At 33.7% G+C, this 15,674-nt stretch overlaps 1 protein-coding gene across 2 annotated transcripts in view; it reads right to left on the bottom strand.

Annotated features, from left to right (window-relative positions):
- The window catches only part of chrnb5b (cholinergic receptor, nicotinic, beta 5b), a 45,214-nt gene that overhangs the window by 8,383 nt on the left and 21,157 nt on the right, over positions 1-15,674 (bottom strand). Inside the window, exons 2-4 of one of the 2 annotated variants that reach the window (XM_056472518.1) lie at positions 9,536-9,681; positions 9,260-9,304; positions 8,198-8,307 (exon numbers count right to left, since the gene is read on the bottom strand). In XM_056472518.1, coding sequence (XP_056328493.1) covers positions 8,198-8,307; positions 9,260-9,286 — 137 coding nt within the window. In that variant the 5' untranslated portion in view covers positions 9,287-9,304; positions 9,536-9,681. Of the gene's footprint in view, positions 1-8,197; positions 8,308-9,259; positions 9,326-9,535; positions 9,682-15,674 lie in introns of those variants that run through there. The other variant, XM_056472517.1, reaches the window with a different exon arrangement.

Here is a 15,674-nt window from a genome sequence, read left to right as displayed (position 1 = left end):
CAAAATAAATAAATAAACAGTGCTTTATGGTTTTCTGGAGATCGAACAGTATTCAAATACAGAACAATCAAATGTAAAAATGATTATCTAAAATGATAATATCTTTTAATCTTTAATAAATAATCAAATCCTGCAATGTGACTATTGCAGATACACACAATTCGATATCAAAGCTCAATTGATACACTGTATTGTTCAGCCCTATTTCCAATGAAGCAATGTTCATATTAAAGGCAAATGAATACAGTATCCGTGTATCTGTGGTTACACTCAGTAATCAGAGGTGAGTTCGGTGAACCGATGACCTTCATGGCCAATTATAGTCATTTCTGTCTCACATTCACATACACTCATACACTACGGCCAATTTAGTTTATCCAATTCACTTATAGTGCATGTATTTGGACTGTGGGTAAAACCGGACCACCCAGAGGAAACCCATGTGAACAAGGGGGGAACATGCAAACTCCACACAGAAATGTCGACTGGCCACCATGAGGCCTCAGTTCTAACACCTTGATGAAAATGCACCTAAGCTTTTATATTTGACAGTTTATAAAAATATATATAGATATTTTGTAAAAACTCAGAACACCGGCCAGCCCTATTGACCATCATGTGAAAAAAACAGTGTCAGTATGATCTCAGTCCTTGAGATTATTGCAGTAACTCTGTCCTTGGAAAAAGTGAAACTTTGCCTAAATTCTGCATCAATGCATCAATGTAAAAAAAAAATCATAACATAAGGTCTCCTGCTGCCACCTGTATTTTTTATAAAGATTCAACCTTTGCATTACTAAAACCTCTAATAAATTATTTAAAGGAATAGTTCAGCAAAAACGAAGCATCTGTCATCACTTACACACCCTCATGTCACTCCAAACCGGTTTGACTTTTTCTTCTGCAGCACACACAAGATAAAAATTTCAAAATCCATTTTTCCCCATACACTGAAAGTCAATGAGGTCCAGTGTGGTTTTGTGCCCCCTTGAATTAATAAAACAGTTGAATCAAACTTTTAAAATTCTGACTTTTTTCCCCGCAGAAGAAAGTAAGTTGCATTAGAATGATATGAGTGTGAGGAAATGAAGGTCTAATATCCAAGAAGCCTGTTTTTATAATGCATCATAAGGTCTTATAAAAGTCTCATCTTAAAGTCTGCATCAAATCAAAATTTACAATGTTTATTTTACTAGTGCACATTGTTAGTCTTAAAGGGGATCTATTATGCCCCTTTTTACAATGTGTAAAATAAGTCTCTGATGTCCCCAGAGTGTGTATGTGAAGTTACAGCTCAAAATACACACAAATTATTTGTTATAACTGCCCCTTTTAGGCTTTGATCCAAATTATGCCATTTTGGTGAATGTTGCTTTAAATTCAAATGAGATTGTGCTCTTTTTTTAAAAACAGGGCGGAGCTACAAACATCTATGCCTCAGCAAAGCAGCAGATTCAAGGGGCAGATTTAGTGATTGGGGGGCCCTAAGCAGTTCCAGCCACAGGACCTAGTAGTCCTAAAGTAATATGCACCCTTCATATTTATATTGTATTTATTTTTTTAGCTGCCTTTTTCATATATGACTCAGTCTTGTTTTCACTATTTTTATCTTAATGCAATCAATATATTTTAGATTATCTGTTTGCTTAAAATGAATTCATAACTAAAAACATTGAATAAACTATTTGGTTTTTTAAACTAAATCTTCATCTGATTTGAATGCTGGACTGATCCATGATTGGGGTGTGGGGGACACATTTGCATGGATGTAATAATTAGGGTAAAATTGTATTTGTTAGACACTCACCAAACAACATGTTACAAAACGCCATTATATATAATTATTAAAAATTCTAGGTATTTATTGGGGGGCCTAAATCCACCCCTGAAAACAGGACTAACATTATCTCTGTGGAAAAACGAAAATGTCAAAAGAAGGTAGTTTATACAGTGGTCATTTGTGCATCCTTTTTTATGTAGTGTGCTTATAAAAAATCTAGTTAATTCATGTTTACCATTAGAGGCTGGCTATAATCACACACACTGTTGCCACACAGCTGTGTTTAAAGGTGATTTTTGCATAATAGGTCCCATTTATGGTGAACAAATAATCCATGCAAGTTAAAAAAAAAATCTATTTGTTTTGGTAATCTTTTTTTTTTTTTTTTTTTTTTTATTTATTTATTTATGACTTTTATAGCAAATTACAGTAAAAAAAAAAAGGATGACAAAAGCAAAAATATATTTCTAATTAAAAGTATAAATAATATCAACTTAAGCACACACAATGAGAAAAAAATAAAAATACAAAAAAAAAATATAATAAATAAATAAAAAAATAAAAATACCAACAAAGAGAAATGTAAATAATAATAATGTGGCTTAACAAAAACTACAATTGTATAATCTGAAGCACACAATACACTCTAATTTGCAATTAGGAAAGAAAGAAAATCAATTTGCTGGAACAAGGACTTGGTCTGTAGTTGACAATAAAACATGTTCTTGGATATATTTCCTAAATGGGTCCCAAATTTTCTGAAACTGGTTAGATGAACCTCTAGACAGTCTAATTTTTTCCAACTTTACAAAGAAGAGGACATCACGGATCCACTGTGTTGGGGTTGGAGGTTTCTGATCCTTCCACCTAAGCAATATTAGTCGTTTGGCCAGGAGCACAATAAAAGCTATGCAATCAGATTGTATTTTTGTAAGGTTATACGACGTAGGCAAAATTCCAAAAATGGCAATCAGTGGGCAAGGGGAGATAGATATACCCAAAAAACCAGATATAGTTTTAAAAATAGTGTGCCAAAAGCAATTAAGCTTTATACAAGACCAAAACATATGTGCATGCGTGGCTGGGGTGGAATTACAGCGATTACAGGCCGGATCTATGTGCTGAAAGTGCTTTGAGAGCTTTAGGTTTGTCCAGTGTACACGATGCACAATTTTGCACTGCAGAAATCCATGTCTTGCACAGACAGAGGACTTGTGAATTCTGTATAAGACTGATTCCCAATCCTCATCTGAAATTGTGATTCCCAGATCGTCTTCCCACACAGATTTTATTTGGGAATGGGATGTATCAGTTGGTGCCATAATTTTATAGTAGAGTGATGATATAACCCCTTTCCAAATTGTCGGCTTCTCCAGTAAATTATCAAATGAGGAGCAAGGAGGCGATGCCGGAAAATGAGGGAACATTTTACGCACAAAATCACGGATTTGGAGATAGCGGAAAAAGTTGTTATTTGGAATATTAAACTTTTCGCGAAGCTGCTGAAATGAAGAGAAAATTCCCTCATGGTATAAGTCATTTATTTCCTTAACACCTCTAGTTTGCCAGGAAGCAAATGATTTATCAATTATTGATGGTCTAAAAACCGGATTAGAATGAATGGGAGATTTTGGAGATATGGTTTGCCAACCAAAATGACGTCTAATTTGTTTCCAAATTTTAAGTGTGGATCTTACCAGCAAATTTTTGGTAAATTTGTCATAAGGGAAGGAAAGAGGAGCATAAACTAAGGCTGCTAGGGAAGAGGGCAAGCATGAGGTAGACTCGATGGCTATCCATGATAAAGCATCAGCCCCAGGATCTTCGTAAAGCCAGTGAAGTATAGGACGAATATTTGAAGCCCAGTAGTAACATCTAAAACTAGGTAAAGACATTCCACCTATAGATTTATGATGTTGCAAAAGACTTTTACGCATTCTAGCAGGTTTACCATTCCATATAAATGAAGTGAGAGCACTGTCCAGCCTACGAAAAAAGGAATTGGGAATAAACACTGGAACACATTGAAATAAATAGATGAACTTAGGTAGCACATTCATTTTAATAGAGTTTATTCGACCTGCGACTGATAATGGAAGAGAGGTCCAACGCTTTAACTCTTGTTCAACTCGCTCCAATAGGGAGATAAAGTTTTCAGCGAAGAGCTTAAAGTAAGCGTTAGATAAACGTATGCCGAGGTATATAAATGAATTTGATATCTTGAATGGGAAAGATGTAAAGGAGAACTCACGGGCAGCATTATTGATGGGAAATATTTCACTTTTCTGTAAATTTAATTTATAGCCAGATAGCCTGCCAAACACATCAAACGTTTTGAGAATATGAGGTAAGGATTTAGATGGATCAGAAACGTAAAGCAACAAATCGTCTGCATATAGAGACACTTTATGCTCTTGTCCCCCTCTTATTATACCAGCTATATTTGTATTTTGACGCAATGCAATGGCCAAAGGCTCTATTGCAACTGCAAATAATAAAGGCGAGAGAGGGCAGCCCTGCCTTGTGCCTCGATTAATCTGAAAATATGCAGAAGAAACGTTATTGGTACGAACAGAGGCAAGTGGGGCTTTGTACAATAAACTGACCCAAGATATAAAATTATCTCCAAAGCCAAAACTCTTAAGAGCATGAATTAAATAATCCCACTCCACTCTATCAAAAGCCTTCTCTGCGTCAAGTGAAATCAAGACTTCAGGTACAGATGAAGACATAGGATGATAAATGACATTAAATAATCGCCTGACATTGAAGAATGAAAATCTGTTTTTAACAAAGCCAGTTTGGTCAGAAGAAATAATTTTAGGAAGAATAGTTTCTAATCGTAGAGCAAGAATTTTGGCTAAAATTTTTACATCAGCATTTAAAAGTGATATTGGTCGATATGAACTGCATAACTGAGGGTCTTTGTCCTTTTTCAAAATTAAAGAAATTGAAGCTTCTCGCAAAGTCTGAGGAAGACAAGTTAGATCAAATGATTCTTTGTACATATTTAGTAAAAGAGGAGCTAGTTGTCCAGAAAATGTCTTTAAAAATTCAGCTGGTAGGCCATCTGGTCCAGGACTTTTACCACTTTGCATTGCTGATATAGCATTGTGAACTTCATCTAAAGAAATAGGGCTGTCCAGAAATTTCATATCTGCAGAACTAATGCGAGGTACTGAAAGATCTTGGAAAAAATTATGAAAGTCCACCTGATTAGAAGTTTGTTCAGAAGAATACAATAACCGATAAAATTCCAAAAATGCGTTATTGATTTCACAGTGATCTGACAGTAGGATATCATTTGCTTTAATAGAAGAGATTATATGGGAGGCAGAGGACTGTCGAAGCTGGTGAGCTAAAAGCCTATGTGCCTTATCCCCATACTCGTAATAAGCATGTCTTGATTTTATTAGCATCTCCTCTGTTGTAACAGTAGAAAGTGTGTCAAAATCAGCTTTTAAGAGGAGATATTCTTTAAGTATGTTTGGAGAAGGTCTATTTACATATTGATTTTCTAACTGGGAGATTTGATCTGTCAGATCCGCAATGGATTTTTTATATTTATTCCTTTCAAATGACACATAAGATATAATTTGACCTCTAATATAGGCTTTAAATGTATCCCAAAGTGTGCTATGTGTAATGTCTGGGGAAGCATTAACCTGGACAAAAAAGTCTATTTGGGAGGAAATAATCTGGACAAAATCCTCAGTGGTTAATAGACGAACATTTAGCCTCCAAAGTGGACGCTGAACATTTCTACACTCAAATTTAAGTCCTAATGTGAGAGGAGAATGATCCGAGATGACTATTGCATTGTAAGCGCAATGTTGAACACACGGTAAAAGTTTGTTGTCAATTAAAAAGTAGTCAATCCGAGAAAAACTCTGATGAGCATGAGAGAAGAAGGAATAACCACGTGTATGTGGATTCAAGAATCGCCAGACATCTGTAACTGCATAATCATTAAGAAAGGAATTTATAATTTTTGCTGACTTTGAGAGAGCTGTTCCCCTTAAAGATGCTTTGTCAAGTTGAGGATTCAAACAGAGGTTGAAATCTCCCCCAATAATCAGATATCTTGAATGTAAATTTGGTAAGAGGGAGAGGAATTTAATAAAAAAATTATCATCATCAAAGTTTGGTGCGTAGATATTAGCCAGTACAACCGGAGTATTAAAAAGTGACCCAGAGACAATGATATATCTACCATTACGGTCAGCCAGCACATCTGATGTATTAAAAGGAATATCTTTATGAATAAGAATAGCCACTCCCCTTGCTCTACTGGTAAATAAGGAATGAAAAGATTGTGAGACCCATTTTCTACGTAACTTGGTGTGGTCAGAAACATTGAGATGTGTTTCCTGTAAGAAGACTATTTTAGCTTGCAAATTATCCAAGTGATTGATCACTTTGTTAAGCTTAGTGGGACGACCAAGTCCTTTCACATTCCAGCTTACAAAATTTATGATTTTACTTATTGATATACTTTTTAGATAAATTACTGAAAATATATAGAGATATTTTAAGGCTTAGCAGGCAGAATGGATTGTGTAAAATATAAGTAGCCACAACATAAAAAAAACAGGAGAAAAAAATAATAGAATAAAATAAAACAAAATTCTGAACTACAACACGTTGATATCCCCCACCCACTTCAACACCTCCCTTAACCAGGTGTATACAAAACCCCATGAGACAAAAAACACGGACGATGAACTTGTCGTCTAGAATGCGCTAGTGAAAATAAACTCAGACAAGCGCGTCCTCAGGTGAGAAAAAAAAATTAGCACGCAGACCACAATGTGCAGTATGTGTCCAGATAGTGCTTTAAATTATGGCAACATCAAAAGATTTTAAATCTAGCTGTTAGGCTAATAAACAGTCAGATGCAGAGTTCTCAGACTGATTTTCAGAGAGTGAAATAATAATAGAACAATAATGGACTGGTCCAAGTAAAACGCAATCAATCCAGATTATTCCAAAGATAAAGTACCTTGCAAGAAAATCCAGAATGGACAGTCACCTCAAAAGGTAGCCGACGAATGATTTTCAGTTATTCAGGCAGAACACTGGTCTTTGTTCCACTCACGTCAGCTGCAAGGGTGTTTTTCACATATTCCATCGCTTTGTTAGGATCCGTAAACAGCTGCTCTGTATTACCCGGCAAGGTAATTCGAAATCTGGCGGGATGACGAAAGCCAAATCGAGCCCCTTCAACGTTCCGTATGAATTTGCGCACTTCTCCGAAAGCCGCTCTTTTCCTAGCCTCGTTAGCCGTGAGGTCAGGAAAGAGAAAGACGGGCTTTCCCTTGTATGTCAGCCTTCCTTCTTGACGCGCCATTTGAAGAATCTGTTCACGAATATGGAAAAAGTGGATTCTAATGATGAAGGGCCTGGGTGGTTGACCAGGTTTGGGCTTTGGTTGAAGTGACCTGTGAGCTCGATCAAGCAACGGCTTCTCCTCCATGTTCAACAGGTCGCAGAGAAAGTTTGAAACGAACTCCGTTGGACGGTTGCCTTCTTCTCCCTCGCTAATTCCGATCAGTCTGATGTTATTCCTCCTTGATCTGCTTTCAAGATCTTCACACTTTAAAGACAGAGCCGTAACCTCAGTCTGGAGTTTAGCCACGGTAGTTTCAAGGTACGTTAGAGAATTGCTCGTTGCTGTCGCTGAATCCTCGACAGCTCTCAGCCGCTCCTCCTGTGAGCCAAGCGATTGTTGAATTGTGGCAACAGCTGAAGTCAACTCTTCCTTCACTCCGTTGATATCAGATTGCAGACTGCTGATCGCACTTTCAATTTTTATACAAATGTCGTTTTTCATAGACTCCAGCGATTGTTTAAACATTTCAGCTGAAAGTGATTCTCCCTCGTGAGTACCTCGTGAGTCAGCCGAGCTAATGTTAGCTGTGTTAGCTCGCGTATCTTTGCCACCTCGTTTATTGCCAGGAGCAGCCATTCCACACACGATATCCACAAATTTACAGTCCGAATGTATGTATAAGTCGTATTAAAGCAAAAGAAAGTTTGAAATTAACTTCTAGGTCTGATTATTATTTAAATGAAATGTCACCTGTGAGGAGCTCACTATAAACACGTCTGCATCGTGCTCGCGCGACAGCGCCCCCCCTTGGTAATCTTTAACCAAAACCTGAGCATCTGCTTCTGTTCTGGAATGGCAGTCCTTCTCTAATGATGTCAGTTCGACAGATTGGGCCAAACATGATTAGCCACGCCCCTCCAGCTGTAGGTTTGCTGCGAGTGAAAGATGACAGGAGAAGCACATAAATAAAACCCCACCCCTAACTAAATATTTCGAGCAGAAGCAGAGGTCAGATTTTGATTAAAGATTAGTTGTTGTTGTTTTTTTACTTCATGTAGACTTTTAAGAGCTATATAATGTCTTACTTGTTGTACAGGACGATGTCAGGCAGCCATATATGTTGAGAGGGAAGGCGAACTTTCCTCATCCCTTCATACTCCTCTGGATCCCACATCAACCGGTAATCATTCCATACCTGAAATAACACACACTTTTTAAGTGTTTTTATTGACCTTCTTCTTCAAATATGAGCAAGCGCAGCCATTTGAATCTTTTTGGCTCCATACTTCGGGCCTCACAGCTCGTTATGCTGCTTAATGTTGTAAACTGATATTTCCGTATTATATTACTATACTTATCATTAGGCCCACATGGAATCTGCGCAAGCAAAAATCTGCAGATTTCCTCAGATTTTTAGCCTATCATTGATTCTGTTTATTTACTTGTGTAAATGTGAATTTCTGTTTTAATTATATAATAATAATTATTGACTAATATGAAAATGTTAATAAAATTTATTCACAATACAGTTTGTAAAGTAATATTTTTAGTCTTTTTGTAGATATATTATATAGAAGACTTGCTTTGTTTACCAAATAAAGTGGATCCAATTGGATATGCATTGTAAACATTAAATACAAGGTAAAAAGGTATTACGTTTTAGTTCATATATTAAGGTTTTAGTTATCATACCCCCAAAATCATTCTGCATAATCCGCAGATTTTGTACAAAATTCTGTGCAGAAAAGCAAAATGTCCACAGATTCCGTCTGGCCCTACTTCTCATGAGTCATGAACACACATGTTTGTAGAGCAAGTAGTTTGCCCATTTTCTGCCGTTCATTATTCCTAGTCATTTGTCCCATAGGTGACTGAATCAGAAGTACTAAAACAAGCAAACTTCCACACTGCAGACTAAGATCAATACTATGGGATTCCTGGATGCTTGATTCTGATTGGCTGATGAACATTCTATGGTGTCATTCCAAGGAACCGCACAGCTAAAGCAATTACAGGCAGATTTTGACCACATTACAGTTCCATATCATGAACATAATACTCATTCAAGATGTAGCAGCTATTATTCTCATAATTCAACATCCCGTCGTCAGTTATTCCAACCCAAATTAAAGCTTGTTTGCTCTTACCTGAGTAAGCCAACAGTTGGTGGTCATGATCTGCTCTCTCTCATTCTGAAATTCAAATATTAACATATTATGTGATATAAAAAGATGTGTATGGCATTATATATATATATATATATATATATATATATATATATATATATATATATATATATATATATATATATATATATATATATATATATTTTTTTTTTTTTTTTTTTTTTTTTAATTTTTTTTTTTTTTTTGTTTTGTTTTGTTTTTTTTTTTTGTTTTTTTTGTTTTTTTTTAATGACCCACCACACTGATAAGCTGAGCAAGGGACACTTGGATTGCAATGGTGACCTGTTGGCTTTTGTTGACCGCCGGTCGGATCAGCTTATTGTACCGGTCAGGGGAGAGTAAATAGTTCACCAAGCGCTCCTCCACTTCTGCACACCAAACAGCTGGACAAAAAAAACATGAAGAGGTTAAAAATGTTCATTAATAATAGCAATAATATAAACAGGGTAGGCATGGGGCGATAACCGTTTTCAAGGTATACCGCGGTTTGGAAAAGTCAAGGTTTTAAAACAGTCAAAATTTTCTGCAATACCGTTCCAAAGGTATGTGCATGATTTTTTTATTTACTTTTTTTGTTGTTGTTTTTTAGGACAACAGTATCTTCAGCAGAAAATATATCTAAAGATGCCATTTTAAATTTAAAAAAATCTGTTTAAAAAAAAATGAAGACAGCAGAAGTCAATAATTAATCCAGCTTGACATGTTTACTCTTCTAAAATACTTTAAATGTTTCTCAAAATTAAATATACTGTGTTCAAAAGGGAAAAAAGTTTTTGTTTTTAACCCAGACACTTAAAAGAATATATTTTAGAGCAGTAATCACAATACCGTGATACTGTGAAACTGTGATATTTTTATCCAAGGTTATCATACCGTCAGATCTTACACCGGCCCATGCCTAAAACAGGGTTTCCACACTTTCATGAACGGCATATTCAATGACTTTCAAAGACTTTCTGAAGCACCATTTATTTTAAATCAAGCACTTTTGTAATTCATATCCCATCATATGTAGTGCCATTAAAGTCCTTACTGTACCCAACATTTCACTTACACTTAATATTTATGTCAGAGTAAAGCACTATTTTTTAAACACTTACAAATAAGACATTGGGTTAGAAGTCAATCAGTGGAGTCATTCCCTAACATACCTAACAAATCTCTACTGGAAGACAGATTACTTAAGATATGCATCTACATAGGGTTTAACTTTCTCCATATACAGTAAAACCTAAATAACAATCTCCCTGCGTACCAAAGATTTTTATTAAATCAAAATTGAGAATCAGACTTGGAGTGTTCTTATAAAGTGATTGGAGTACTCTTTTAAAAGCATCACAAACTGTATTGCTATCCACTAAACACAGACAAATTGTATTTAATAATTTGCATTGGACGTATTACACGCCCTTATAGACTAAACAAACTTAGAACCAAGTTCTCTGCCATCTGTCAAAGGTGTAAAATATCTACTGGGGCACTTCTTCATATGCTCTGGAGCTGTCCAGTTTTGGAGACATTCTGGAAGTTTATCATTGCAACATCTTCTGAAATATCAAATAATCAAATTGATCCAGATCCTAAAATTTGGATTCTAGGTGATATCAGTTCACTTCAATTGACCTACCACAAAAGCTATTTTATTTTGCTTGCAAGCACTGCATTTAAAAAAAATGTCTACTTAAATAAAAAGAGTATCTTTGAGAATCCCCCTTAGAAAAAACACTGGATCAATGAGCTTGTATCCTATAGTGCTGCAGAGAAAATATTGTATTCTGTCAGAAAAAAGCCAGCAGACTTTGATTATATTTGAGGCCATTTTCTTGACACATTACCTCTGTTAGACTTTGATAAGTGATTCATTCATTTTCTTTTCAGCTTAGTCCCTTTATTAATCCGGGATCGCCACAGTGGAATGAACCGCCAACTTATCCAGCATATGTTTTACACAGCGGATTCCCTTCCAGCTGCAACCCATCACTGGGAAACATCCATACACACTCATTCACACAAATACACTATGAACAATTTAGCTTACCCAATTCACCTATAGCGCATGTCTTTGGACTGTGGGGGAAAGCGGAGCACCCAGAGGAAACCCACGCAATCACGGGAAGAACATGCAAACTCCTCAAAGAAATGCCAACTGACCCAGCCGAGGCTCGAACCACTGACCTTCTTGCTGTGAGGCAATTGTGCTACCCACTGCGCCACCGTGACACTGAATAATTGATTATTTTGTTTGCTAGTTTTTGCTATTTTGTTGTTGCTGTTGTTGTTGTAGTTACTTTCTCGTATTTTATGTTATTGTTTTAATTCAATGTTTTATCATATTTGTAAATTTAATTCATTTGTTCATCCTTTCTGGACAGTAGTTTTATTTATTATTACCATCAACCACTGCAACTATCTTTATGTAACATCAAAATGAGACTTCAACTTCAAAGAACTTTAATAAAACTTGTTGGATTCAAGATACTGGTGACAATCAAATGCGGACAATCAAGTATGAAATATTGATCAAATGTGCATTATTTGTCAGTGTACAAGATTTACAATTAAGAATTTCTCAGATTTTTTTGTTCTGTTTTTGACAATTAAGTACAGCTGTTGAAATAAAACCATAAACAAATTTAATTCAAGCACTTTCAAGGACCTGTGTTTGTTTTTGAGTACTTTCCAGGCCTTGAATCCACATATTTAAATACTTTCAAGAAGTGTGGAAACCCTGTGTAAAAAAGTCATTTTCTTGTGATGCAAAATTTACACTTTGGCAAAAAAAGTTTTTTTTTAGGAAATAATATAAGTTAAGTAAATGTTTTAAGTGTAAATTAAAAGATAAGAAAGAAGCTTGTATTTACCATGCTATGACATTTTTTAAATGTAGTTTTTTATTTGTAGTTTTTCCTCACAATTCTAACTCTTTCCACAATTCTAACATCCCACAATTCCTAATTTATTTGCATGATTGCAAAAGTTTATATCACAGAATTGTAAAATATAAAGTAATAATTGTGAGAAAGCCTTTAAAAATCACAATTATGAGAAAAAAAATACAATTCTGTGAAAATAGGTTACAAAATAATTATTATATTATATTATTCATAATTTAATTATTTTATTATTATAAATATTGAAATTTAGATAATAAAAACTTTTACATTAAAGTAAAACTCACCAAAACAATTTCAAAAACATTTTTACCATTTTAAAATCTGGAGCTCCAGAACCAAATAAATACAGCTCAATAAATATCCAGTCGTAATCATATAACCAAGAAAACATTTTGGCCATGGTCAATGAGTACGTTTACATGGACACCAATAATTCGATTTCAGTATGATTAAGACAATACTCTGATTAAGAGTCTACCATGTAAACAGTCATTTTTAATTAAATTAATCCGACTAAAGTCATAATTAAACTAAACAGAAATCGAATTAAGACATGTGGAGTACGCCAAGTTTAGTCGCATTATTCAAGTGCAGTACAGACATGTAAACACCCTAATCAAACTATTACCATTGTGTAGGAATTTTGCCGCATTTTGCAACAGGATATTTCATACACACACGGCTGTTTCCGTGCACTATGCACCGAGTCAGTGAAGGACCACAGACACCTGCATCATGAAATGCAGAGGTTTTTTTCTTATACAGCATGCGGGATCAAATTTCATTATAACTACCCTCTTCCAGCAGTTCATACTCGCATCCAATATCTCGTTTGTCATGGGGGCATGAATGAAATGTTCCTGAATGAAAGTGAAAGTGCCCAACTGCAGTTAAAGTCGACAAATTAAGAATGAAACGCATGAAATTACATGAAACTCAGCAGGAAACGTGGATAGCGCGGTGACGCAATGAAGTTAATCGAATTATATGCTATAACATGTAAAACAGAATCATGAAGGGAACATTCCAAAAGCAACTCATGTAAACACCTTAATCATGTTATTATTCAGATTAAGGAAAATAATTTGACTACTGATGTTCATGTAAAAGTAGTCAATGACAACTGCATCTAATTAAAGACAAGTGTATCAAAGGGATCATTTGGAAAACTTTACAAGCTACACATCAAAATTGGGACTCCAAAGAGTAAGTTTTTAAAAGGAAGTGAAGCCCAAAACTCTGCTGGTGATTGTGTGGCAGAGTCTCTAAGGGACAGCAAGTCAGGACCAATGGCATCAGTCTGAGGACGAGCAGTGCAGTGTGAGGACAGAAAGCACTGAGACTACAGGATTGAAGCTGACAGTAGAAGCACTGGGGCAGCAGTCAGGATTCAACACACCATCAGCCCGCCTCTGCTCAGTCTCACACACACACTGCATCTGACTAACAGATCAACAAGTACAACTCAAACAGCAGAGAAATTAATTCAACGCCATGATGAGGAGTTTTGGGGGACATATGAGAAAAGACAAATTTACTTTCTAATCAACCATTTTTTTGGAGAGCACAATTTAAAATAAAAATGTCAAATGTCAAAACATGCAACAAAACAAAACATGCAACAAAACCATTTTATTCTAGAGCACACTTAAAAAAAATTTAAATGCTAAAAATGCGAAAACATGCAACAAAACCATTTTTTGGAGAGCACATTTTAAAATAAAAATGTCAAATGTCAAAACATGCAACAAAACAAAACATGCAACAAAACCATTTTTTTGGAGAGCACACTTTAAAATAAAAATGTCAAATGTCAAAACATGCAACAAAACAAAACATGCAACAAAACCATTTTTTTCTAGAGCACACTTTAAAATAAAAATTTTAAATGCTAAAAATGCCAAAACATGCAACAAAATGTGCAACAAAATATGCAACAAAACACAGCATGCAGCTAAACCATTTTTGGAGAGCACACTTTAAAATAAAAATGTCAAATGTCAAAACATACAACAAAACAAAATATGCAACAAAATATACAACAAAACATGCAACAAAACCATTTTTGGAGAGCACACTTTAAAATAAAAATGTCAAAACATGCAACAAAACCTTTTTTTATAGAACACAATTTAAAATAAAAATTTTAAATTCTAAAAATATCAAAACATGCAACAAAACGAGCAACAAAATATGCAACAAAACCCTTTTTTTAAAGCACAATTTAAAATAAAAATTTTAAATGCCAAAACATGCAACAAAACATAACATGCAACAGAACCATTTTTTGGAGAGCACACTTTAAAATAAAAATTTTAAACGTCAAAAATGCCAAAACATGACATGAGACAAAACAAAACAAAACAAAACCTAAATTGTGGAATGCATTACCCACAATTGTCAGGAACGCCGTTTCTCTGAATTGTTTTCAAAAGCTTATCTTTTTAGTATTTTATTTGTGATTATCACTGTCATTTTTATGCAGTTTGTAATCTTTTTGCTTATTTACTGTTTTATTGTTTCATTGATTATTGCGGTATGACTTTTAGCTTGTTATTGGAATTTTACATAGGCTTGTAATTCTGGCTTGAGTTGCATTTTATTTGTTGCTGTATTTAAAAAAGGTGCATCATAAATAAAATGTATTATTACTATTATTATTATTATTATTATTAATATTATATTTATTATTATTATTATTTTAAAAATTATATTAAATAATACCCAGAAAAAAAGTAAAAAATGTGTCCATTCAAAAGTAATTTTAATAGTAATTTTGCATTCTCCCTGATGCAAACATTATACAAAATATCATTATCCTCTATCATTATATTTTATAATAATTATAATGACCTACATTCATAAAAAACTATCAATTTTTAAAAAATCTAACAATTTTAATGTAACCAAATTTACAATAAACGGTTTTGTCAAATAAGATTACAGATAAAAGAACTTTGAACTAAATTTACTGTGTAACTTGATATATATATATATATATATATATATATAGATATATATATATATATATATATAGATATATATATATATATATATATATATATATATATATATATATATATATATATATATATATATATATATCTATATATATATATATATATATATATATATATATATATATATATATATATATATATATATATCTATATATATATATATATATATATCTATATCTATATATATATATATCTATATATATATATCTATATATATATCTATCTATATATATCTATATATATATATATATATATATATATATATATATATATATATATATCTATCTATCTATCTATCTATCTATCTATATCTATATCTATATCTATATCTATATATATATATATATATATATATATATATATATATATATATATATCTATCTATCTATCTATCTATCTATCTATCTATCTATCTATCTATCTATCTATATATATATATATATATATATATATATATATATA

This window comes from Danio aesculapii, chromosome 14 (genome assembly GCF_903798145.1).
Source record: "Danio aesculapii chromosome 14, fDanAes4.1, whole genome shotgun sequence".
In the NCBI taxonomy this organism is placed as follows: domain Eukaryota; kingdom Metazoa; phylum Chordata; class Actinopteri; order Cypriniformes; family Danionidae; genus Danio; species Danio aesculapii.
Note: the sequence above shows the minus strand (reverse complement) of the source record. Positions and strands in the feature narration are given on the sequence as shown.